The sequence below is a fragment of the Otolemur garnettii genome, unplaced genomic scaffold, assembly GCF_000181295.1.
Source record: "Otolemur garnettii isolate 467f Iridium unplaced genomic scaffold, OtoGar3 scaffold00099, whole genome shotgun sequence".
NCBI lineage: Eukaryota > Metazoa > Chordata > Mammalia > Primates > Galagidae > Otolemur > Otolemur garnettii.
The window spans coordinates 635,604-661,419 of record NW_003852494.1 but is presented as its reverse complement, the minus strand read 5'-3'; the positions used below and the strand labels follow the sequence as shown (position 1 = coordinate 661,419).

Sequence of the window (25,816 nt, the reverse complement as noted above, 5' to 3'; positions counted from 1 at the left end):
CAGAGTTGGTATCAGGATACAACTGAGTAGGGGAACATCTGGGGCTGAGGAAAGCGTGGGTACTTGCAGGGGAGTATTCACACGCTCAGGTTGTGCCTCGTGTGTGCCACCCCGAGAAGACTGCAACATCTAGCTCAAAGTCTTGTATATAGTTGACTCTTCAGGATCAGTTGTGAAATTTCTTTAAAAACTAAATGTTCTTAGCTGGCATTGTGACAGGTGGCTGTAGTCCCAGCTACTTGATGGGAGGTGGAGGAGGCTCAGCAAGAGGATAGCTTGAACCCAGGAGTTTGAGATTGCTGTGAGCTATGATGCTACAGTACTCTACCCGGGGTGACAGAGTAAGACTGTCTTAATAATTAATTAATTAAAGATAAAAACCAGAATGTTCTTAAAAGACTCTCAATGGCTTCTGGTTGGGGAAACATAGGTAAATCAAGAATGCAAGGCTCAGCGCCTATGGCTCAAGCGGCTAAGGCGCCAGCCACATACACCTGAGCTGGTGGGTTCAAATCCAGCCTGGCCCGCCAAATAACAATGATGGCTGCAACCAAAAAATAGCCGGGCATTGTGGCAGGCGCCTGTAGTCTCAGTTACTTGGGAGGCGGAGGCAGGAGAATTGCTTGAGCCCAGGAGTTGGAGATTGCTGTGATGCCACAGCACTCTACCCAGGGTGACAGCTTGAGGCCCTGTCTCAAAAAAAAAAAAAAAAAAAAAAAGAATGCTCACATTGCTTCTGCATAGATAATCCATAGTTTTCCTTCCCTGGTTAAGATTCACCCTCCTCACCAGGTATGTGACATGGGCAGGAATCCAAAGCTATCTGTGTCTGTTTCCACATCTTTAATGTGGGAGAAGCCAGGTGGTGGCACATGCCTGTAATTCCAACTACTTGGGAGGATGAGGTAGGAGGATTGCTTGAGCCCAGGAGTTGGAGGTTACAGTGAGCTAGGATTGGACTACTATACTCCAGCCTGGGCACTACAGCAAGACCTCATCTTTTAAAGGAGTGGATGGGTGGAGAATCAGGTATAATTAGCGTTTGCTAAAGTGTGGGACACACATGCACTGATGGGACGTGAAATTGTAAGCAATAAGTAGACCGGCGTTAGAAGGAATTGACTCAGGTCATGAGGAACAGTTGTCCTTTCTCGTTTCTCTTTCGTCCTTTCTCATTTCACCAAGCAGAAAGTCTGTGTTGGGTACTACATTCCCTTTAACACCTTTCCACCACGTGCTCATCTTTCATAACAAAATCAGACAGCCATGCTTTGGTTTCATTGTACTTTAATGGCCACCATCTGTTTATGATGCAAGATTCTCTAGTGACAAAAAAAATGTCCTTTTCAGATGTACTTATTTAGATTTAGAAAGGAGGGAGACATATCCAGGTCAAAAAGAGGCAAATTTTATCTATGTTACGAGGCCCAGAATAATGGTTACTTTTAGGGGATTCTGGCCAGGAGGGGACACAGGGAGCTCTCTTAGGTACTCGAAGCACTAACATTCAATATCTTGATCTGGGCAGCAGTTACTAGGGTGTAAAAATTCATTAAGCTGAACATTAAATTAAAGCTATGTATATCTCTCACTCAAAAGAAATAAATAATGAGGGTCAATTTGAAGATAAATATCAATACAATGGCAAAATTCATGCAGAGGTTGAATGTGTGGTCAAACACTTTGTGTGGTCAAAGTTTGAACAGCAATGACTTGGCAACCTGGAGTATTTCTTCTGACTTGTAGGTTCTAAGTATCTTGCAGGTCCCAGTCCCAGGATTGGCCAGCACAGTGATGGCAGGCACTCTCAGAGGTAGGAGCCCTCCTAGAGCAGGGGGCATTTCCAATAAGGACTGCAGATGCCAATAGAAGAGCCCCTTCCCCGGAGTCCCAGTGTCTTCCTACAGTGCCTGGTCCTTAGTGTGGCTCAGTCTCAGCTTCCTTTTTCTCTGCACATTGGCCCGAGTCTCAGCTGCATCTATCATCTGTTTCAAGCTCATTAAAATTATTTCTTTTTAGTTGCAAATGGGCTGTTTATGATGATCATTATTTGAATGGTCTGCGCCAGGCTCCGGGCTGTCTGTCTGCTGCTGATGGCCGGTTAATCAGATGAGTTCCCTCCCTGCCTGGGCCTAGCCCAAAGTCTGGGGCTGTGTTAATCATGGCTCCCCCTAGGACTGGGGGGCTGGGGGACAACGTGGGAAAGATCCAACTTCTGCTTGATTATCAGAGGAGAGGCCCTGCTAGCTGTGTGTGTGGTAGTTTGGACACGAGTTCAGACCAGTGCTGGTTTATGTTTATGACAGAATTTTTTTCTGTTCCTTCAAAATAAATCTAGTGCCATGAGCTTTTAATTTTAGATGCGTTTATTTTAAAAGACCCTTGTTGATGAGGTCATTGGCCCTCTCTCTTTGTTGATGCTCAGATATCCCTTTTCAGGTGGTAGGAGTAGTTTTTAATGTCTTTGCTTGATACAGTAACAGTTGGCAATAATCTGTCAGTCTTCCCTTTTTAAGTAAAAATGTTACTGGCTTGTAAAATTTAGAATTCTTGGAATCATTGATCTGGTGGGGTGTTTTCTGAGCTCTCAGTTTTTCTAAATATAAGATTGATATCAGCCAATGTTTGTTGAACACCTGTTACTGTGCTTGACACTTGATATGCTTCTATCATTTAAAGCAAGCTCCCTGAACACCCCCCAGCCAATAAGGAATTGGAGCAGAAGCCTGCTGGAAAGCAGGACATTAAAAATTTGCCTTTATAATCCACCAAGGAGATAATCCACACCTCGATTATTAGAATTGACTATAATTTATTTCTGAGTCACTGCTCAAATCAGCTTACAGACACATTAATGTGTTTGTTCCACAAGATGATGTATGTTAGGCGCTTAGCATAGTGCCCGGTATATGTAAGCACTCCATAAATGGTAGTTATGATTATTATTTACTATTATTGCTGGTATTAGCATGTTTACTGTAGAAACGTAACAAGAATTTAGGGTTGAAAGATGAGCATAGATTTAGGCAATATTGAGAAGAAATGTGGATATCAGTGATATTGTCAGTTCCTCAAAGGCTAAGCAGGAAAGACACCAAGAGCTGGGCCTGTGGTGGGACCAGGGCTGGGGGCATGCTCATGTCCTCCCACCTTGGCTGGCTCTGCTCTCACTGCAGCGTAGACAGAGCAGATGTCCTGCCTGTCAGATTTTCACCTATCAGCATCCTGTAGGTGCAGGCAAAAGTAGCAGGCATAATCATCTGGTACAGCACCTCAGGCAGTTGGACCTCTCCTGCTCTGAGATTTCCTTTTCCTTTCAGAACCTGGGTTGGATGTTTTTAGCAAGGAGTTGAAGTCCACCCCCCACTAGGTATATGGGTTGTTGTAGTGTGCGGAGATACAGTGTCCCCGAGATAAGAAATAGTGTCCAGTACATGATAATCTAAACCTAAGGATATAAATCCAAGTCACAGTTGTTTACCTTATAGGAACACAAAAATTAGAAATTTGGCTTGACACCTGTAGCTCAAGTGGCTAAGGCGCCAGCCACATACACTGGAGCTGGCAGGTTCAAATCCATCCTGGGCCTGCCAAACAACCACAACTATACCAAAAAATAGCCAGGTGTTGTGGCGGGCACCTGTAGTCCCAACTACTTGGGAGGCTGAGGCAAGAGAATTGCTTAAGCCCAAGAGTTTGAGGTTGCTGTGAGCTGTGACGCCATGGCACTCTACCCAGGGCAACAGCTTGAGACTCTGTCTCAAAAAAAAAAAAAAATTACATCTTTGTCCTATAGGAAGACAAGAAAAACTGTGAGCTGGACTCCACTATAACTCAAATTGACCATGGCACTCCAGTGTTCTCTCACCTGCCAAGTGAGATTCCGTCCACCTGGCTGAACCAACTGGTTAGGTTTTATCTACCTTTGTCTATTTCTGCAAATACCATCTCTCCCTAGTCATAGCTTGCTATTTTGGTTATGGTCAATTGTGGTTTCTTTATTGGAAACTGCAATTAGTTTTAAATAATAACAAACCAAAGTCTCTTTTTTCTCTCGTGACATCTTGTTCCTTACCCGACTCAAAATCCCATGGGGCTTTTAGACAAGAAATCCCACATACGCTCCCCCCTCCCCTGCACCTCTGAGTGGGAGTGCCCATGTGCTGTGGCGAGAATTGATTTCAGCACCCTGGAGAGCACCAGCTCCCTCTCTATTTGAATAACTACTTTGTGGTCTCTGCCATGTCCCTTCTAGTCTCATGATTCCCTGAAGAGGTTAGACATTTCTCCACAAATAGAAATTTCTTCCTGGATTTCTCTAAAATGCTCCATAAGTCAGAGACACTCATCCCAGGTTTGGGATCCCAGGTTTATGGTGCTATGGTGAATTGCCATTGAGCAAATTCACTGACTCTCAGACGTGATATAAGACAATTACCATGCATTTCGTCTCTTGGAGGGAAAAGGATTTGCAGCGGGTTAATAGTACTTTTATTTCATTATCTAATGGTAAAAGTGTTTCATTGTGTGTGCAAGATGAATGTGTATTAGCGATGACAAATGGGGTCTTTCAGCGCGGTCTGGGCCTCAGCATACATATGTTAGATTAAAGAGTTCACCCTAGAAATACACTCCCGCATCTGCGTGTGTGTTTTTAATAAATCTGATTGCAGAAATTTATTGCATCACCAGATTTAGGAAATTATGGGGCTTGATTGCTGCAAATATAATCGGGTGATATATACAGAAATGCTCCTCGAGTTATGGTCCAGAAAAAATCCCCATCTCGAGATGGTGCAGGAAAGCAGCAGACCACATAAACAGAGCATTTCTTGAATTATGCAAATGAAATCTATGACAACTCATGGTAAATTGTACTCTCTGTGTGAAACTGCCACCGTTAAAGTGAAGAAAGCTTCAAGAGGGGTGATCAACTATATGTGTACAACCAGCAGACACTGCCTGCTATGTGTATGCAAGCTGATGCATCCCCATTTCCATCCCTTTCTCTTTTTTCCTTTGCTTTACATCTTTTAAAAACCTGATCTGATGCCTTCCTTGCACACAAGCAGACAGAGCACCTTCCAATCCATTTTTTCTGAACTAAGAGTCTTCAATGAAATATTTCTTATACTTGAAGTGAACCTTAAATGATTTACGGCAGGATACACAAAAGGTCAGCTTGCTTCTTATTGGCACCTTCATTTTTCCAAAATCTACTGAAATTAAAAAGCCATCTATATCTTAAAAGGCGTATTTATGAACCTTTAAGTGTAAGTAAGTCATAGTTGGAACAGTTCCCACCTCTGATATATGAAAGCTGTCGACAGCACTTTCTTACTCTATAATATGCCCATACAATATGCCGCACTTTACTATTTTGACATGGTTTGGAGATGTTTTCTACAGTTACTGACAAGCTTATGCCATCATTCCTTTGGAAATTTAAGAGGTGGGGCAGGGGGTGGGGAAGAGATGGAAAAAAAAAAACCAACTCCACCCAACTTTGTATAGGAGGATATTGATCTGGCCCAACTTCCGATGAGCAAAAAAGCTGTCCTGAATTTTTTTTGGTTGCATCTCCAGTTTCGTAAATTATTCATTTGTGCCAGGAGTCAATATCCTGTCTTTTCTCAGCTTTGTAAGTTAAGAAAACTTGTTCAGAATGCTGTTTTGAACGATGATTAAAAAGGAAAAAGAGGAAAAAAAAATCTTTCTCTTTTCTCTCCCTCTCTCTTTCTTTTTTTTTTTCTTTTTTTTTTTTTTTTATTGTTCCAGAAGGAGCTTAATTCCGTCGCTTCTGAGCTGTCTGCACGGCAGGAGGAGAGTGAACATTCTCATAAACATTTAATTGAACTCCGCCGGGAATTTAAGAAAAATGTACCTGAGGTACAGTATATTTGCTGTTATGGAATTAACTCAGTAGGAATGCAGATTTTTCTCTGTTCAAACTATATTTTGCAAACTGTAGACATAAGTGACTAACAAGAAAAGAAGCTAATTAGCCCCAAAGAAAAATTACAGCCCCCAACCTTTTGATGTTTCCCAGTATAGTGGTGCTCAGCGGTGCTGACTAAAGGAAGGGCAGAATGCTTCTCTATTAAAGTCATTATTTTTTAGGCCCCTGTGAAATATCCATACCCAGTCCTCCACACCCCCCTACACACACATATACACATCCATATCTAAGTTAAATGCTTGGCCTTGATGACAGAGACAATTGGTCTAGAGTTCTTGATTTATTTTGCTTTTCCATTGGTGTCTGGAAGGCAGCTACAGTAGATGCTCTACCACCTTTTTCAGGTCTTCCATCACTAACCATCTCTAAAACCTCACTTCCTGTCCTCAGTGTGTGGACCTCATTCTTCCCTGTCCCCCCTTCCTTGCAGTTCTACCAACCAGCTTTGTCTTTCCTGTATATCTTGGGCACGGTCCAAAGAATGACCAGACCCCAGCAATGCAAGGGCCCCCAGGGGGACAGACGAGAACAGACATGTGTCTGTTCTTTACAGGGGTGAATGTGTGAATTCTTTTCCCTTCTCTGTCAGGGCCCCCTGTTGCTTCTTGAATTAAGAAGGAAAAAATGTTGGGAATAAACACAAAAAGGGAAAATAAAACCCTCTGACTCTATATAATGTTGGCAGGGATGTGGCAACTCAGAGCTATTATGAGAAACACATCAGGGCCCCTGTGAAATATCCGTGCCCACACCCCCCCCACGGCCCCCTCCCCCCCCAGCCCACATCACCAATTGCTACTGTCCCAGGGATGTGTGCCCGCACGCACCCCCCCCCCCCCCCACACACACACACGCACTCCAAGGTCAGACCTCTCCCAAAGCCAATTGTGTTTCCCTCTGGTCAGCAACAGGTTTATATCTGTCCTTACCTGCTCAGGTGTGCTGGATCTTGGAGGAGGGTGAGCAGAGTTTGACATTCAGATGAGAGACATTGGTTGTACCAGTTACACTTTGCCTGTCTAAATTAGCAGAGGTCTCCTGTTGCTGTCTTACCCGTGGGGGAGGGGTGGACCCAGCCAGGAATCACGCCACGTGAGCACAGAGTGGTTGAGCCTTTGCGTCAACCTCAGTCTCATAGCTGCAGAATCCTTCTCATACGAGTCATAAATATCTCTGGTTGGCAAGAGAGGAGACTAGGATCTAGCTAGAATTTGTCCACAGAGCAAATCTAGAAGAAATCTTAGGTTTGAGGGCTTAGAGAGCGTGTGCATGGAAGAGGCTTGACTCTCAGATCTGAGAGTCTCCTAGGTTGTAACTTCAGGAAGGCCAAGCCAGGTCTTTGATCTGGCTCCAGTAGCTAAGAAGCCATCGGTAGTGCTAAGGTCTCCTCCCTTCCCTTCTAGAATAGAGCATGGCTTGGTCTGTAAACTAATTTTCCTCCCCAAAATGAGGGCACCTATGGCTGTCCTTGCCCTAGGAAGCAGAGCTGAGTTAGCCACGGGACCTCATAGCCCCACATACTCCGCCTCTGGTCACTCAGAATCTCCATTTCATCCTTATTCCCCTCACCCAGCAAACTTTTTCCCCAGGCCATGCAGGAGCCCCTAGGTGTTGAGGGAAATCCAGGCCAGGTTTTAAGCCTTGGAGTTCAGCTTACATAATTTTAATACTGCATAATTATGCAATTATGTAATTAGGAGGAATAAGTTTCCATTCTTATTATAGTTGTTCCTCAGAAAATTCTCATTTTTGGAACTTATCTCCCCTGATGTGGGGAGTCATGCCAAGGCTTTATTTAAAAGCATCCTTTGGCTGGAGCCTTTGCTCAGTGTCCCCCAGCAGCATAGGCATCAGGGCAGTGGGCTTCTAGAAAGAGTTAACATTAGCTCACAGTGCCACCAAACTCTTATCCTTCCAGGGGCACTTGGATTTGAATCCCCTAAGTTTGCTTGAGTGTGGGATTATGAAAAGAGCCTGTTTGGGGAGTCTGCTGACCTGGCTTCAAAGCCCAGTGTGCTATTCACTTCCTGTGTGACGTTGAGCAGGACAGGTCCCCTTGGGGCCTCGATTTCCCTTTCTGTAAATTCAGGGGATTGGGTAGATGGTTTCTGAGATCCCACAATATACTGACATCTCTTGAACCTAGACCAGAGGTATCCTGCTGATATGTTGTTTATTTGGTCTGTAACGTCTTTCAAACTTCACAGTAAGTTGCCAACATTTAGTATTACAGAAGATTTCACCTGAAAATAGGATTTCCAGTATTTGAAGACTATGTGGTGAATATCACAACCCAGAGGTACAAGGTGCCCGTGCTTAGGTGTCAGCCAGAGCAGAATGTGCAATACATTCAGAGGGCGTGTATGTCCCAGCCGGCCTCCCTCATGTCCACTTCCTGCCTGGCCCACTGGGCATTTGAGTTCCCAACCTATTACCTAGAGTCTCATATGTTTCCTTTTCCATGGCTCAGCTGGGTGCCCATAACTCCTTGTGATCCAGTCCACTAGGTCCACATGCACTGCCTACATCCTTTCTGAAGATCCCCAGTGAGCAGGGGTGTTCAGGGTCCAGGAGAGGGACGTTTTCCAGGGGCAGAAACAACCCAACCTTATTTTCATAATTCATGGTTTTAGTCTTTATCTGAACATGTATATTCTTCAGCCAATCTCTTCCTTTTCTGCTTGTCTCAGTTGCCTCCTCCGCTTCCCCTCCCTTGGGGGTTCTTGTGGCTGTGGCTGGTTATTATTGGGGGAACTTCCAGTGAATCTCAGAGGAAACTGGAGGGTTAGGGTTGGAATCTTGAGTTCATGATTCTAAAAGGCTTCCCTGCCAGGTGCAGTAACTCATGCCTATAATCCTCACACGTTGGGAGGCTGAGGCAGGAGGATCACTTGAGCCTAGAAATTTGAGGTTGCAGTGAGCAATGAAAATGCTGCTGCACTCCAGCCTGGGTGATAGATCAAGACTCTGTCTCAAAAATTAAATTAAAAAGAATAAAAAAGGCTTCCCTATTGCATGCCAGGGAGAACTCATAGGAATTCACCAGGGGAGCTGTGAGCCTGGGAACCTCAAGGTTACTTATGAAAGTCAGGAAATTGAGATCTGAAAAGGAACCTTGTAGTTACCAGGACAAACTTCCCTTCTGAAGACAGCCCACATCCATGGAGTTCTTCACATATTTGTAGAGCCCTTCTGAGGTGGGCAGCCAAGTTCCCAGAAACTGCACGTTCTGGTGAGCAGGGAGAGTCAGGTACACAAGTGGTGTTGCTAAAATGCAAAATGCAGTCTTTACCAGTTGTGGTGGCACAGGGTGGGATAGCAGAGATGGCCACCCAAAAGAGGCAGCTCACAGTGACCTTGAAGGACAGAAGGTTCTCATGAAGGAACTTTGATGACTTAGAGCTGAGTGTAGAGAACTGGGACCATCTCTCCAGCCCCCATTCCAAAGAGGGTCCATCGAAGGACCACTCACGAGATACTTTGCATGAAAGATCATGCCACCACTTCCTCTCACTCTCTTCCAAAAATTCCCAGTATGAGTTAAAGATTCCAAAACGTCCTGCAGGAAAGAAACCTCTTGGACTTGATGTTTCCCTGTCTGATTTGGCTCAGCATCTGTGTGTGTGTGTGTGTGTGTGTGTGTCTTGTGAAATCCCGTGGAGTGCAGACCTCATAGGACAGGCTTGGGAAATGCTGACCCTGGGACAGAAGTGAACTTATAAGCAGGGGCCATGGGGGTGTCCCACCTGACACCATGGTGAACTCTTCGCTGATCTCTTTTTCAGGAAATCAGAGAGATGGTGGCTCCTGTATTAAAAAGCTTCCAAGCCGAGGTAAGACCCAAGGCCCACAGCATGTCAGAAAAGGACCCTGGCTCCCCCTCCTATCCCACCTAGCATTGCCAGAAGAGACCAGCAGCCTCCAGAAGCATTAGATAAGCTACCTGCCCCCACTGCAAACTGGGCAGTTCCCTTTGGTGTCCCACTGCAATGGTGTAGCAGTGAGAATGAGTTGTCTCTTGTTTGATGGAATTCCAGGGTCTGATCCCAAGAGATCTCCCTCTCCCTCACCTTTGCCCAGCCTTACACTGGCTCTGCTACATCTAAGATCTGTGACCTTGAACAAACCTACCTCGTCTTCCAAGCTTAGTTTTCCATTTGTAAAATCATGGGCTTATACCAGGTGACTTTTGTTCTCCCTTGGCAGTCTGCTCTGCCTTGCTTCTCTGAGACAGCCTTGCAAATAAGACCCAGCAGTTACCAGCCCACTTAGAAATTCTTTATACCAGCCCACCCTTTGAATATAAAATCAACATTATCCACATTCTTTCCTGCCAACCCATCAGGCCTTAGTTTCTTTGACACCAGTTGAGCTGTCCTCAGCAAATCATTTCACTTGCCTTTCTGGAGCCCTGTGATGGGGTAAAACCTCCCCTGTTTCTCCCCTTTTCTGGACTTTGTTGTCAGGATTCTGAAAATGTTGACTTAATCTGGCTGCCATAGGCTAGGAAAAGACTAGAATCACAGGAATCAGAGGTGAAAGTAGAGACCGTTTCTAAAATATTCCATCTTAAGAGGCCTCTCAGGCTTCCCTAGGCTCAAGCAGGTTCCCAGAAGTATTTGCCCTTCTCAGAGCTTGCTGGAGGAGTGCATTTTAAGTCTGTCATCCACCAAGTGCCACATTACTTTAAATCTGTCTCTTTGGAACCGCATAAGCGCATAAGGGTATATTAAAGTAAACGATAAGTGGATTTACACAAATGTCGCTGATTTCCATATTTTTCATCCCTTCATTTTATTACTGAGTTGACTGACATGCTTATTTATTTATAAGGCCATCCAGTATTGATTCATTTAGTTGTGAGTTGCCTGGGCTGAGAAGAAAAAACAGCCAGAAAGAAGACCAATAATGTTGGGAATGTGTTTTCATGGCTTTGTGTTTTTGTTTTTCTTTTTTTCTTTTTTTTTTTAAGAGGTTCCCATCTGCCAACTCCTGGTCCCGTGGGGGATGCTCAGCACACAAGCCCTCTCTGGCAGCTGATCCTCCACTAAGCCCAAAGATAGGCATTAAGCTGTTTGGTAGACAGGGTTGCTCTCTCAGCCGTTCCTTGGCTAGGGTTGGTGTGAGCAGAGCTTCTCTTAGCCTCTTAGACCCTCAGTTTTCCCTATTTATTAAATGGGAATAAAGACATTAGAGATATTTTTGTGTTGTTTTAAGGATTAACCTAGATGTAATGCAGGGAATGGGTTTAATGTAACATCTGGCACACAGATAGCTTGCTAGGGAATGAGGTGCACAAATGCTGGGACGAGTCTAGGTTTGAAACCCACCTCTGCCCTGGCTTTGTGGCCGTAGGCAAGTTAGTTAACCTCTCCGTGCCTCTGTTTCCTCATCTGTAAAATGGGGATAGTAATTATACCTACTTCACAGAGTGTGATTGAAGAACAAAATTCACACTGAAGAAGTTTAAACACTGGCTTGCATATTAGAAGTCTTGGATATTTTTTCATTCTTATTATTGGTGACCTCCAATATAGGTTTATTCAGCCTCTACAATAGCTGGGCTGGGATCTGCCTCTTTCTTAACTAGATGTTCAAGGCTTTTTAGAAAGGAACTGTCTTTCCCTGTAGGAAGTAGGTATGAGTTTATGTCATCTTTTCAATAGGAAACTAGTTAAACAGGTTTGGGGGATGATCAGGAGAAGCCCTGAGTGTAGTCTGGTGGAAAGCAAGAGCAAATGGCACTCAGGAAGTTAGAACCCCAGATTAGAGCCCTAGCCCTGCCCCTGAAACAGCTGTGTGGCCTGGGGGATGTTCCTGACTCTCTGCAATTCAGTGTTCCTCCTTTGACTGAGGAGGCTTACAGGAAGGATTCAAAGAACTAAGCAGCTTGGAGGCAGCCACAGTGTCTGGCATACAGTTGGTGCTCAAGAAGTATTGCAGCAGAGGTTTTAGTGTGGCTGAAAGAAAAGGCAAAGCTGAATTCTCCGTTCTAAAACCCATGTTTTGTGTTGAATAGACTCTGTTTTAATAGCTGGAGATCTTCAAAGAACTCCGTTAATTTTCTTAAGAGAGCTTTCCATCCTCCCCTTAATGTGCCAAAAAGACTACATTTGTCTGGAATTTTATTCCTGAAACCCCTGCTTTCCTCATGATCTATTGACTAAGCTATCTTGGCCGCTGTGTCCCTCCCTGCACCTCGGGGGAGAGACACCGCCAAAGGGAGGTGTTAATAAAAAGCATCTTTGTTGTCCAGAACAAGCTGCACACACACGGGCCGTTTATAATCCAAATTTGATTTTCATTTTAATTTTTTTAATGAGGGCTCATCCTTTATGTAACTTCTTTTGCCATCCACCAGGCTCTGAGCTGGAGCTGCAGATTCCCAGGTGGGCATTAATCACCTCCCAGAAATATTCCCTGGGGCCAGCGCCGTCCCAAGTCACATAAACTAGCCCATAAAACCCCAGGGCTGAATATCACACCCATCATTCCTTCTCCCATGCAGGCCTCTCCTTGAAATATACCACGTTCAAGTTTATTTCTGAATTTCACTCCCTAGCCCTAGTATATGCAGAATCTGAGCATCTTTTATCTTTTCATATTATTATATATGTGTGGGTCTTTTTTTTCCTTGTGTGTCACCAGTGGGAGGGGGCAGAGAGGAAGTGATTTTGCCCTGCTGTGAATCAAGGAAGCTTCTCTCTCTGCCTTGATTGCTTAAAGGACAGTTTTGATTTCTCCTGCTCAGAGAAACAAAGACAGCCAGAGAAGGTGGCTTAATGGAGAGACAGCTTGAAATGGCCAAAGTTTGAATATCCTTGTGCGCAGAGAAAAGAGCAAGACGAAAGCCCCGCTAATTACAAAAGTTGCTTTATGAAAGATAATTCAAAGCAATAATTTAGCAAACATAATCAAGTCGCACAGATGGGGTTGTTGATGGATGGATTGCAACATGCAATTAGCAGTTCTTGCAGTTACATATCATTAACCCTCCGAGCACAAAAATTATTTTCTCATTATTAGTTGAAAAGGTAAAATTAAGCTGACTAGACAGTAAAGGAACAAACTACAATTAATTACCTTCATTTATTACAGTCATTATTTTAAACTTATTTTTACTTGGAGAGAGACATGAAAACATCTAAATTAAAAGTTTTGTTATGCTAAATCAGAGGTGAAACTTTTCTGAAGAGTGCATGCACTGGCCAGCTAGCTAGGAAGACCACAGGGCTATGGCTAGGAGATTTCCTTTTTCTCTGCTTCCTCCTCCTCCTCCTCTTACCATGAAGGGGATGTGGGCTGCATGGTGGAAAATGCTTTTGGTTGGATGAGAACAGAGACATTCATCTGGGCCTGATATAAACATGGTAGTTTGGGAACCAAGAGGGCCAACGTGATCTCTGACACTCAGGGGAAGCAGGAGAGTGTGGTGGCCAGACAGCATGGTCTGGGACCCACCCTAACACTGACAAACTTGTGTCACCTGAGCAAGTGACTTCTTCTCTCTGAGCCACTGTTTTCCTCATCTGTAAATAGGGACAGCAGCAGGATTGCATGATATTTAGTGAGATTCTGTGTGACAGCAGCTGGTTAGTTACATGTTCTCAGCGTGGTGTGTGTGTATATAGTTGTGTGGGGACTAGAACATTCTCCCTCTGCCCTCCTAAGGTCTGAAGGAACTCAAGTGGCATGACCACCTTCTGGGAACTTAGTTTAGGGACCAAGATGTATTAAAATCATCAGTTGAGCCCATGCAATCATTTATTCATACATCAAATATGCTTGTTGCATACCCAGCAGTGTTCTAGATGCTAGCACAGTGAAGGTTGTGATGTGGTGGTCACCTAGACCCCTATTGGAATGGCAGCAAGCATTTTTACAATGCCCAGAAGTATTTTCCAAAGGAGATGGGGCTACCCTTCTAAGGTACTGGGCACCATGCAGGTTCACTCAGAAAATATTTATAGAGCACCTACTGTGTGCCAGGCTCCGTGTAAAGGCTATAAAGGACTCATAGATGGTGAAACACTGTTCCTTCCCAGAAAGAATGTCCCTAGGAGTTGAGCCCCTGTGTTTTAAATTATGTCCAGGAGTCACATCACAAGCCCAAGAGAGACCTGTTAGTTCCCTTTCAGCAAAGGTACTGCTTGTTCACTGAACTTCACATTCACACTGAATGCCCCTAATGGCCACAGCAGTATCTCCATCCTGTGCATGTCTGCACTGTGTCTTGTAGTCCCCCATCAAGAGATGGAATCTATATCTGCATCCTGTGACTCTGGGCCCCTGCCTCTTTGACCAGCAAAACACGGCAGATGTAACATTGTGCCATGATCAGCCTGCCTGATGGCTCTACTTTCTGCCTCTTCAAACTGATCCTTCCTGGGGGACATGTGACTGCCTTGAGACCACCCTGCTGTGAGAAGTCCACCTCACAGGGAGAGGCCTTAAGAGATGAGACATCATGTGCAGGAGAGGGGCCAGGAACCGTGAGGCACCAAACTTGAGTCAAGGGGCCACACTGGAACATCCGACCCAGTCGAACTGTCAGATGACTGCAGCCCCAGCTGCCATCCAACAATGACTGCCTGAGCAGCAACAAGAGAGAACCACCAAGCTGAGCCCAGTCAACCCACAGACTGTGAGAGATAATAATATGTTGTTTTCAGCCACTATGTTTTGGGGTAGTTGGTTGCACAGTAGTGGATGGCCAGATCCCCCAGATTTCTATTGTGCCAGCTCTCTTCCCCTTTTCCCTACTTCTCTGTTCTCTTCTCCCTCCTTCCTCTCCCCTCCTTTTTTCTTCTACCTATTCTTCCCTTTTCTTCTCCACCTCTAGCCCCTCTCCTTCAGACATTTTGGCAGATTTGGGCCTTATCAAAAATTTTCTCCGAGTGCCAAGTTCTTAGGCCTCTGTCTCTATGCAGAGTGTAGCCACCTCTCCTAATTCCAGGGGAACAGTGACAGGTGCTCCTAGGGGAGCTGTCTCCACACTGTGGCAGAAGCCAGGGCACATGGAATGCACACAGGTTCCTCAGCTCCAGGCCTGGTGTTGCCCTCCAGGTGTCCTGGCTGCTTCCCAAGGACCCAGGTGAAGAATGTCATAGTTCTTAGGCTTCTGTCCCCCCTCCTCAGGATTTCTCCTAATGGGATCAAAGTATTTCTCTGAGACAACCCAGTGGAGCTCACATGCAGCAGAAGTTCTGTTTTGTTGGGATAGGGATTCCCAAAAGGGAAGGGAAGGGTCTTGCAACCTCCCCTGTGGGTGGGTTAGTGGCACATTGAAGCACCATGCCTAACTGAACAGCTCCCAGCCTTAGGTAGGGGATGTTTGTCTGATAAGCAAATGACCTAGTCAATCAATGAATAGATACATAGTATGAATAACCCTGGTTGCGTCAGTTACCCCAGCTGTGACATCTATAAAATGGGTGGTGAGACTTTGCCAGCCTGATTCATGTGTGTTTCTGGGTGCTCCCCAGTTAGAGATGCTGTGGTCCAAGCCATTCCAGATCCTGGCACACCTTACCCAGCCAAAGATGCCGCACAGCCTACCCTGAGGCCCCTCACTTTCAGATGGGCAGAGAACAGGGAGTTCGCTTCTGCCCACATTCATCTGCTGGGACTCCTTAGTTGATCAGACCTGGGCCAGACCAACAAGTGACAGGGAAGAGAGCAAAAGCCAGGGTACCACAGTGCCACCTCCTGACCTGGGCATCACCATAACTTGATGTCATTCACTATTGTCAGTCAATAGACAGCCATGCTTGGCACTAAAGGTGGCCTCTGCCTTTGTAAGAGAAGTTTCCTGAAGTGACTTTTATTGCACACCTGCCATGTGTGCAATAAGTGATTATGATTCTACATTCTAATGATTATCCTGGATGAGGAGACTGAGGCTCAGAGAGGAGATGACTGTGCCATCCAGTGCCCACATCTGTACCTAAGGCAGAGAGAGAACCAAGGGAGCATGAGAATTTAGACCTGGCAGGGTAGAGGGGCTCCATCCTCAGGGGGTTGAAGAAAGTTCTTGAGGCAGAAAGTTAAGGCCAGTGGGCCCCTCCCCCCAGCCAGCAGACTGGCCTGGCTTTTCCCACCCCAGTGTTGGCACTTGCTGTGTCCTCTGCCTGGAAAGCTCTTCTCTGTGCCATCTCTGTGCCCCCCAACCCCAGCCACCCCTGTCCCCTATCAAGCCTGGAGTCCCTGTCATTCACTATCACGACCCCTACATTTATCCAACTTGACACTTAGCATAATTTTTCTTTTGCGTCTGTCTAGATTGTTCAGAGCCTTGGGGCTACAGTAAGAACTCTATGATTCTAAATGAGGTGGGAGCCATGGGAGGCTTTAGAGCAGGGGAGGGACTAGCCCTGGTTCAGGTTTTAACAGGATCCCTCTGGCTGGTAATCAGAGAGCATGGAGGCTGTGGCCTCTCCAAGATGCCAGAGGAGAGACTGTATCCCCCACCCCAGCCCCCACCCCAGGCCCAGCTGAGACATTCATGTCCCCCTCCCCACCCTGACCCCAGGACTCCCCTACTCCCGCCCATCAGTCCTGCATACCGTGTCCTCATGTGGTCTCTTTGCTCCCTCCCACTCTGCATCTGCCTGCTAACTCTTGCTCTTCCCTTTGAGCTGAAATTTAATTACAGGGCTTTTTTTTTTTTTTCCTGTTTAACATTTGCTCTTCCAGCTGTCTGATGTTATAATTCTCTCACTCCCCAAACTACCCTTTTTCTGGTGCCCCAGCGCTGGTGAGACTATCCCTTTGGAAGTGGTCCCCTCGGAGCTACAGTAAACTTGAGGTGTGTGCGGTGTTAACCTGACAGCCAAGCAGGGGACAAGCGGCCTTGCTGACCAGTGGGAACCCCTTGGGGAGGATAAGTGGTTTGGCCACACATGGGCTCTGGGGACAGATTGGCATGGGCACTTTCCAGCTGGTTCACTTCCTGGCTGTGTTACCTTGGGCAAGTCACTTAAATTCTCTGGGCCTCAGTTTCCTCTGCTTTTAATTGGAGATAACAATAGTACCTACCTCATAGCGTTGAAGTGAGGGCTCAATTAATTGACACTTGAAAAGCTCCAAGAACGAAGTCCACTGTGTGGTGAGTGCTCCACAAATAGTAGTTGGCATTCCTAGCAGCCAAGCTGAGACTGACCATGTCATATTTATTCCTCTCAGAAGCTTCACAAGGAGGTTCTGCCCCCACCCCAATTTGTCAGGTGAGGTCATGAACTCAGCACTCAGCCTGTGGTGGATGCTTTGCAGGCTTGGGCACCCACCAGCAGTTTATGGAGCACACACTCAACATTGCCTCTCAGGCATCACCTCATCTCAGCAGCATGGCATGGAGCCCCTGCTGGCATCGTCCCCTTTTATGTGAAACTGGGACTCAGGGAGAGCTGTTTGCCTGAGTTCACATAGCTCTTCAGCAGTGGGACATAAAGTGGAAGATGCAAATCTCAGCTAGGAAGGCTGAACAGGCCCTTCAGAGTCCTACGGGCGCAGGAAAAGGTGTAGCTGAAGGCATCAGTTCTTGAGATTTTCAGGTAGTTAGGGCTAGAGAGGACCCCTCGATCACCCAGCATTGTGCCCTTCAGATGTGCCTTTGCTGAGCTGTTCGAGTCTTGCAGGGAAGCCTCCCACATACAAGTTGCTGGAAGTCAAACCTAGGTCTGTAAACCCAGCCCAGGACTTGGCACATTGTAAGCGCTCAATAAATAGGGGTGTTGCTTGCAGCTCGATTCAGATGCAACAGGGAGAAGACCTCCTGTCCTTCCCTACTGCCCCCGACACACACATGTGTGCAGCATACCTGCAAACATGCCCCATACTCCCTCTTCTTCAATGACATGATCTCTTTGATGGTGCAGGTCTCCTTGGCTGCCCATAACCACATCTTGCCCCTCTGGAGTCTACCCTGCCTGGCTTGGGGTAAAATTCATAATGAACTGAACATCCTTCTGAATTTAATATTAAGACCCACCAAAGCATCATTGAACCTGTCACGCTGTATTACAACCAAATTAAGAACCAGCAGCAATCCTCTTTCATTCAGTATCATATGCCTTATAAAGTAAATTATTAATGCTTTTTTCCCCCCAGTTAAGCAGTTATTTGCAGTTGTTCCGGGTATTTCTCATTAGAAATAACATCATCTAAAGAACGATATTGATTGATTTTTTTAATCTTGGAATCATGGACGTGAAGCACATATTTATATGACATTCCCTTTAACTAGAATTCTCATGCTTTATTTTTATATTATTGATCTTTTTGACACGAATTGCTTTTTGGCCTTGTGCGAATGTTGTAAGCTTTCCGCCTGCAGAGGAATGGGCCGGCGTCTGGGCTGGGCTGGGAAGAGTGATCGCTCCAGCTGCGTGGCAGTAACATTCCTGCACATTTAACAACAATTAGTCTGTGCTGACGCCATGCTAGACTTTCGTGTATGAAAATTTACAAGCCTTTTAATGGACTGCATTATGGAAGGCCGTGCAGGGCCAGTTGGTGGGGAGATGAGGCCGCTGGGCACACATCTATCTCATGACTCAGTCCGACAAGTCTCTCTTGGCGCTCAAGTCTGCCTCCTGGGAGGTGGGGCTGGGAGTGGGAAGCAAGGTAGAAACTACTGCAACAGCCAGTACCATGACACCAGTGTGCCCCCCCGCAACGACACCAGTGTGGGACATGTGGCCACTTACAGTCACCTGTTCATCCATTCAGCAAATGTTTATTGAGTGCCTACAGTACACCTAGATGCTGGGCTAAGGTGGTGAACATTACTGTTTACTCATGTGTTTAAGAAAGATTTAAGCACCAACTGTGTGCCAGGAACTGAGCTAAATGCTGGGGGTGGGAGGGTGAACAAACACAAATTTCTCATTTGCCTGGTGCCATTGGGGGAATAGAAATGACTTAAGCCTAGAGTCACACAGACGCGAGTTCAAATTGTGGCTCTGCACTTTGTCAGGTTCATCAGTGAACCTCAATTTCCCCATCTGTAAAATGGAGATGTTAACAAGACCTCCCATCCAGGGAGGCTAGGAAGTTCAAGCTAGATGCGGAGTAAATGGGATGGTGATTATTTGGTGTGGCTGCCTGCTGTGGTTTAGATACCCTCCCTGCTCTCTCCAGGACAGAATGCTCCAGACCTACATTCTGACCTCCCACTGGACTATGATCCTTGTAGCTCCCAGGTTGGGGCTGCCTGGCCTCCTCCTCCTGTTCACTCTGTCTCCTGCTTATATTTTCTTGTTGAGAAACTAGCCAAGCTGGCCACTGGGGTCCAGGCAATAACATCGCTCCCTGGAGGCTCACCCCCAGCCCAAAGACTGGCCCTCTCCTCACCCTCCAGACAGCTCCCAGGAACACACCTGCACTCCTCTGCTTTCCTCAGCTCCTCTGAGGTCATCTTCAGCAGCATATATTTGTTACCCAGGATATCCAGGGTAAGTGCCAGGCTCTAGGAATGCAGCAGTGAGTGACCCCAGATATCTTCTCTGTCCTCATGGTGCTCACAGTCTCATGGCAGAGACAGATGGACATATGCCCCCCACACTGTGCCAATGACAGTCACAGTTGTGACTGAGTTTTATGTGGCCAGGAAGTAGGGGTAGGAGAGGTTAAATCAGCCCACCCACTTCAGAAACTATTTATTGAGCTTCTACTCTGTGCAGGCCTGGGAACATGGCAGGGAACAAGATAGGCATGGCTTCAACCCCAGGGAGCTCAGAGTACAGGGAGGGACGTGCATATTTATATTGTGAAAGACAGTATGCACAATGATTAGAGCGGGGTTCGGGAGTCAGACTGCCTGGGTTCAAATCTCACCTTTGCTACTTAGCACAGTCTTCCCCCAGTATAGGTGGGAGATGGGTCCAGGATACCCTTCCTCCTACCCCCTGATTTTTAGTTGAAAATAATCTGCCTGTAAATAGGCCCCTGCCCATTCAGACCTGTGTTACTCAAGGGTCAACTATCTTTTGTAACCCACGGAAAGTTATTTTGCTCTCATGCCTTGTTCATCTGAAAATCAGACTCCTAAGAGCCCTTACCTCATAAGGGTAAGGACCAGATGAAGGAATAGATGTAAAAGCAAAGTACAGGATCTGGTACAAAGAAAACTTAGATCAGTGTCAGAGTCTGTGATTATCATGATTATTACAATTAAGATGATTATGACTCTGAAGTCATCCCGCAGTATATTAACTAATTCTGGATGTGCTGAATGCTGCCAAGGCAAAGTGCAGTTGCACCCAGAAAGGGCCTATACTTACCCTCCCTTTGGCCTACCTCAAAGGGTCACTGCCAAGGTGGGGCCCCTGAAGCATCATCCCCAGGTTTAAGTACAGAAGGAACTTTCCTAGATATGGATGTCTGCTGTGAGGTGGGCCCTGCAAGAGGCTATGAGACATTTAGTATGATCCTTGTAGCTCCCAGGTTGGGGCTGCCTGGCCTCCTCCAGTCAAACCCTCCCCATACCCTGGTAGCAGGAATGAGGCCCAGAGAAGATGAGAAACCACCTAAGATCACAAAGCTAGGAGAGGGAAGGGCCCAGATCAAGTCACTTCATCTGTCTCATCTCCTGTTCTATAAAATATGTTCTTATAACACCTACCTTGTTAATCCTGGGGGGTAGATGTGAAGAAACAAAATGATCACCTAGTTGAAAGTAATTTTCAAACCAAAGGTGGTGCTGTGCTGACTGCCTGCTGACTATGTATCTTTCTCTGGAAACTTTTGTTCCTCAAAATGCAATCCATGGGCCAGCAGCATCTGCATCACTTGGGTATATCTTAAAATGCAGTCTCAGTCCCGCATACCCCAGACCTCCAGAACAAAGATCTGCATTTTATCAAGGTGATTCATGTACACATTAAAGTCTGAGACACTCAGCTGTGGCTGCTGGGCAGAGTCACCTGCTGAGGTCTCAGTCCAAAGTGGTTGGTATTCTGGGTCTGGTGGGAGGTTTGGGCATTGGGATTCTTTTTCTTTTCTTTTTCTTTTTTTTTTTTTTTTTGAGACAGCGTCTCACTGTGTCACCCTCAGTAGAGTGCTATGGCATCATAGCTCACAGCAACCTCAAATTCTAGGGCTTAAGCATTTCTCTTACCTCTGCCTCCCAAGTAGCTGGGACTACAGGCACCCACCACAACCCCAGCTGTTTTTTGGTTGCAGTTGTCATTGTTATTTAGTGGGCCTGTGCCGGGCTCAAACCTACCAGCCTCTGTATATGTGGCCAGCGCCCTATTCACTGAGCTATGGGTGCCTAGGTTCATGTATGCTATGTGCATACACAAAGGGAGCAGCCAGTGGGGGGTGGCTCCCCTCCCCTGTCCACCCCCCTGAGAAGAAAAAAAAAGTTTAAAAAACCTCTTGCTGGTCATTCAGATATTTGAGAACCTCTACCCCAGTGTTCTCAACCTTCCTAATGCCGTGGCCCTTTAATACAGTTCCTGTGGGTCATGACCCACAGGTTGAGAACTGCTGCTCTACCCTAAAGCTCTTCCACCTTGTGGAAGAGACCAACACATTTAAATAACCAGTGGTGCTGAACAATGGGCAGTAAGGAGCCCAGATTTGAAGCATCAGCCAGTTTCCATGGTGTAAATACTGTCACCCTGGCCAGTTTCAAGCTGCCTCCACGATGTCATTAACATGGAGTTGGGAAGAACTGTTGTGGTGCTCCACAGCAGCAGCACGTGGTTGGGAGAGTTTCCATCACACAAGTAATAGATGCAGATAACCTCAAAGCACAGGGCACGGTGAAATGTGACATAATTAGGAAGCAGTGAGTATTAGGTATGTACTATCTTTTTTTCAAAAAGATATTTGTGGTAAAATATAAAATTATAGCTCTTTTTTATTTTTTTTTTCTATTTTTAGTAGAGATGGGGGTCTCGCTTTTGCTCAGGCTGGTCTTGAACTTGTGAGCTCAAGCAGTCCACCTGCCTCAGCCTCCCAGAGTGCTTGGATCAAAGGCGAAAATTATAGCCCTTTTAATACCCTTTTGGAATGTTGAGTTTAGTGGCATTGAGTACATGCACATTGTCATGCAACCATCACCACCATCCATCTCCAGAACTTTTTCATCTTTCTAGATTGAAACTGTGTCCCCTTTAAGCACTAACTCTGTATTGCCCCTTCATCTCCCCCAGCACCCACCATTTTTTTTTGTCTCTATGAATTTGACTACTCTGGGGACCTCATATAGTTCCCACTACCTCCCCACCTCTCTCCTGGCCCAGAGGTCAACACTGCAGCAAAGATTCTTATTTATTTCCTCCCTGAGGTTTATAAACTCCTACCTGGTAATAAAGTCATTTTCAGCACAAGCACAAGATAATAACACTTAATTAAAATACAAAAAACCAAAGACTAGTAGAAACCAGTGAGGATTAAAACCAGCCAAACCCTACATCCCAGAACTCAGCAGAGGTCCTGCCCTGAGACCCAAGGGCCGAGACCGAGATGGAGGGCAGAAGGAGCCTCCATTTTTTGATCACTGATTGAATGTCACACTCAGGGTTGGTTATCTGACATCTGGGATGTTGTGGCATATTCTGGAGAATCCTAAGATAGAGAAGATTGTGTTTCATTTACAAGGGGGAAACTGAGACTCAGAGTGAGACACCTAGACCACATGATTGAGAAGGGGAAGAGCTGGGGTTCCCACCCAGGTCTGTCCATATTAGCCAGAGTGAGCTTATTCCTGTCACCACAACTTCAAACACAGATGAGATTATACCACAGTCTAGGGCTGGTTGGTGAGAACTGGGTGGAGGGTGGTCTGCTCCACACAGACACTCAGTGATCCAGGTGTCTCCTTTCATCTGGCTCTGCTCTTCACTGCATCCCAGAGCCCCCTCATTTAGGCGATACGTGAAAGAAGAAAACATGTTGATCTCACAAGATGTTCTCAAAGGCCAGAAATGAAAGTAGCCGGATCATTTATGCCCATATTCCCTTGGTCAGAACAATATCACAAAACCACACCCCATTTCAAGGGTATTATTTTAACATTGTGTTCCCAAGATGGGGAGAAAAACCAGACTTGGGAGAGTACATAACCCTGGCAGCTGTATAATGGACCCCCTGAGGGGCAAAGCACCTCACTCACTGTTGGAGGACAGGACAGAACCCTGAAAACGCATAAGCTTTTTAAGTGGTACATTGGACAAATGAACAGGATGGAACTCATGGGGCCTGCCAAGACCAGGGCGGAACAAAGCAGGAACAAGAAAGGATTTCAACAATTTGGCAGATGTTAGAAAGCTCTTACTGTGTGTCATGTTCTGTACTGGGCCAGCGAGGGGAAGAGACGAGCTCTGACCAGCAAGGAGGCTGAGCCGTCACTGGGAGCCCACACCCAAGGTCGACTAAGAAAAAAGCAAATGTGCATTAGGAGCAAAGTGTCCTGCATGTGCCGAGGAGGGAGTAATTAATTTTTAGTCAGGCAATCAGGGAAGGCTTTCTGGAGGAAGGGAAGTCCTAGCCAAGATTAGGCAGATTTGGGCAGAACATGGAAATGAGGTGTGGCGGTGATCACAGGCCTTGGCAGCAGGCAGACCCGAGTTTGAGCGTCAGTTTGATCACTGGTGATCTGGGAAAGTCACTTCCCCTCTTTCAGAACCTCAGTTTTCTCATCAACAAAGTGGTACTTAGCAATATAGGTTTGTCATGAGGATTAAAGAGATGGCAACATGTGGGACTTGTTCAGCGCAATGCATAGCTCACAGAAACCTGAAAATGCATAATGGCTGTTCAGTGAGCACTGTGATGAGAAAGGCATGAGGGTAAGACACTGGGGTCCTAAATGCCAAGTAAGTCTATGGGCAGAAGAGGTGCTGTGAGGCATTTTGGATGCATGAGGACAACATGACCTGAGGGCTGTTCTAGAAAGATGTCTCTGGAGATGTGTGGGACAGAAAAGGGCTGACCCAGGACATGCTTGAGGACACTTAAGACATGAGACAATCACTCATGGTAGTATGGCCTGGGGCAGGGACAGAAAAGGCACAAAGAGGGGGCTGGTTTGGAAAAGTTTAGAAGTTGGGGCACTGGCTTGACATAACAAATGGAGATAAAGGGCCTGGGTCTTGGGCTGTGGGGCTAGAGGGACATGACACCATTTAATAAAGAAGAGGGCAAAGGAGGAGGAGGAGCTTGTTTCAGGAAGATAAGCCCTATCGGTTTGGATATCTGACCTGTGGGGTCTACCTTGGGTACCCTCAAGGACCTAGGGACACCTTAGGGTCACTTCCCCTCCCTAAGCTTCATCTCTCCTATCCTGAAAACAGGGATAATATTTGTCCCTCTCTTACAGGGTTGTAATTGGAGGATTTCTTGAGATTATGCCTGGCACATAGTAGGTACTCAAAAAACAATCTTTTGTATCATCATCTTTCCCACTGTGTGAGATCAAACACTGGATTAAGAAAGAACTGATGGGCTCGGCACCTATGGCTTGAGCAGCTAAGGTGCCAGCCACATACACCTGAGCTGGTGGGTTCAAATCCAGCCCAGCCCACCAAATAACAATGACAGCTGCAACCAAAATATAGCCGGGCACTGTGGCAGGTGCCTGTAGTCCTAGCTACTAGGGAGGCAGAGGCAAGAGAATTGAGTGAGCCCAGGAGTTGGAGGTTACTGTGAGATGTGATGCCACAGAATTCTACCCAGGACAACAGCTTGAGGCTCTGTCTCAAAAAAAAAAAAAGAAAAGAAAGAAAGAAAGAATGAACTGATACTGAACCAGCAGATTCTTCCAACACTATGCAGACTGAGAATACTGTTACTAGAAACAAAGTCAGGAACTGCAGCTGCAGCCAGGTCTCCTGCATGCTTAGAGTAGATGAGGAACTCTCCTAAACTCTCTGCACATATTTTTTAAATCATTGTCACACATCCTGGAATGGGGTCATTATATGTCTGTTATGGAGATGAGCACAAAAGTCAGATAGGTAGAAGGTAGAAGCAAACAGCACAGGAACCTCTTTACACAGATCAGATCTGCCTGCAAAGTGGATGATTCTGCCTCAGTCCCAGGGGGTGCCAGGTCCAGCTCTTAACTCTGTATAGAAGCATCAAAACGTAATTGGGATTGGTTCAATAGAAACAGCCAGAAAATTTTATCTTATGTTTTATGTAACAGTGTGAGACCTGGGTTCAAACTCTGAATCTGCCACTTTATTAGAAGCTTTGAGTTGTAAAATAATTTTTTTTTTATTGTTGGGGAATCATTGAGGGTAAAAAGAACCTGTTTACACTGCTTGCATTTGTTAGGTAAAGTCCCTCTTATAATTGTGTCCCATGTAAAATAACATTTTTTGTAATCTCTGTTTTAGAATCATTTTCTGTAATTACAAAAGTAATTGTCTAAAAAATATTGCCTCCTAAAATCAGCAAAGGCTTTCTCCCATCTAAGGTGAAGAACAATTATTGTATCCATTCCCCATTACCTGACAGCTTAACCCCAAGTTATTCTGGACAGTGAGTTGTGTGAGGCTTCTGAAATTTTGCACATTCTGTTCCCTTCTTCCAGAATGCTTTTCCTCTCCTAAGCCCCTTGGTATGTCCTCATGTAGCCTTCACAGTTACACCCAGGTGTGACCTGGACTGTGAGACACAGTGATCCTCTAGGTCTCTGTCCTCATGTGTGCCTCCTGAATTATGGGCTTCTCTACCTTGCCCTCTGAGCCACATTCTCTCAAAGGGTGGGCTGTTCTCATCTCTGCCTTTCCTGAAAACAACTCAAGCATCACAAAATCCAGCCCCCCTACTTTCCAGATTCATTTATCCAGTGCTTTCTGCCAGCTGTTCAAATGAGCTCTTCAGAGATCGGTGGCACAC

At 45.9% G+C, this 25,816-nt stretch overlaps 1 protein-coding gene across 1 annotated transcript in view; it reads left to right on the top strand.

The window, feature by feature from the left end:
* CUX2 (cut like homeobox 2) overlaps window positions 1–25,816 on the top strand; it is a 226,122-nt gene that overhangs the window by 110,941 nt on the left and 89,365 nt on the right. Inside the window, exons 2-3 of the mRNA XM_023516848.1 lie at window positions 5,779–5,889; window positions 9,745–9,792. Coding sequence (XP_023372616.1) covers window positions 5,779–5,889; window positions 9,745–9,792 — 159 coding nt within the window. The remainder of the gene's footprint in view (window positions 1–5,778; window positions 5,890–9,744; window positions 9,793–25,816) is intronic.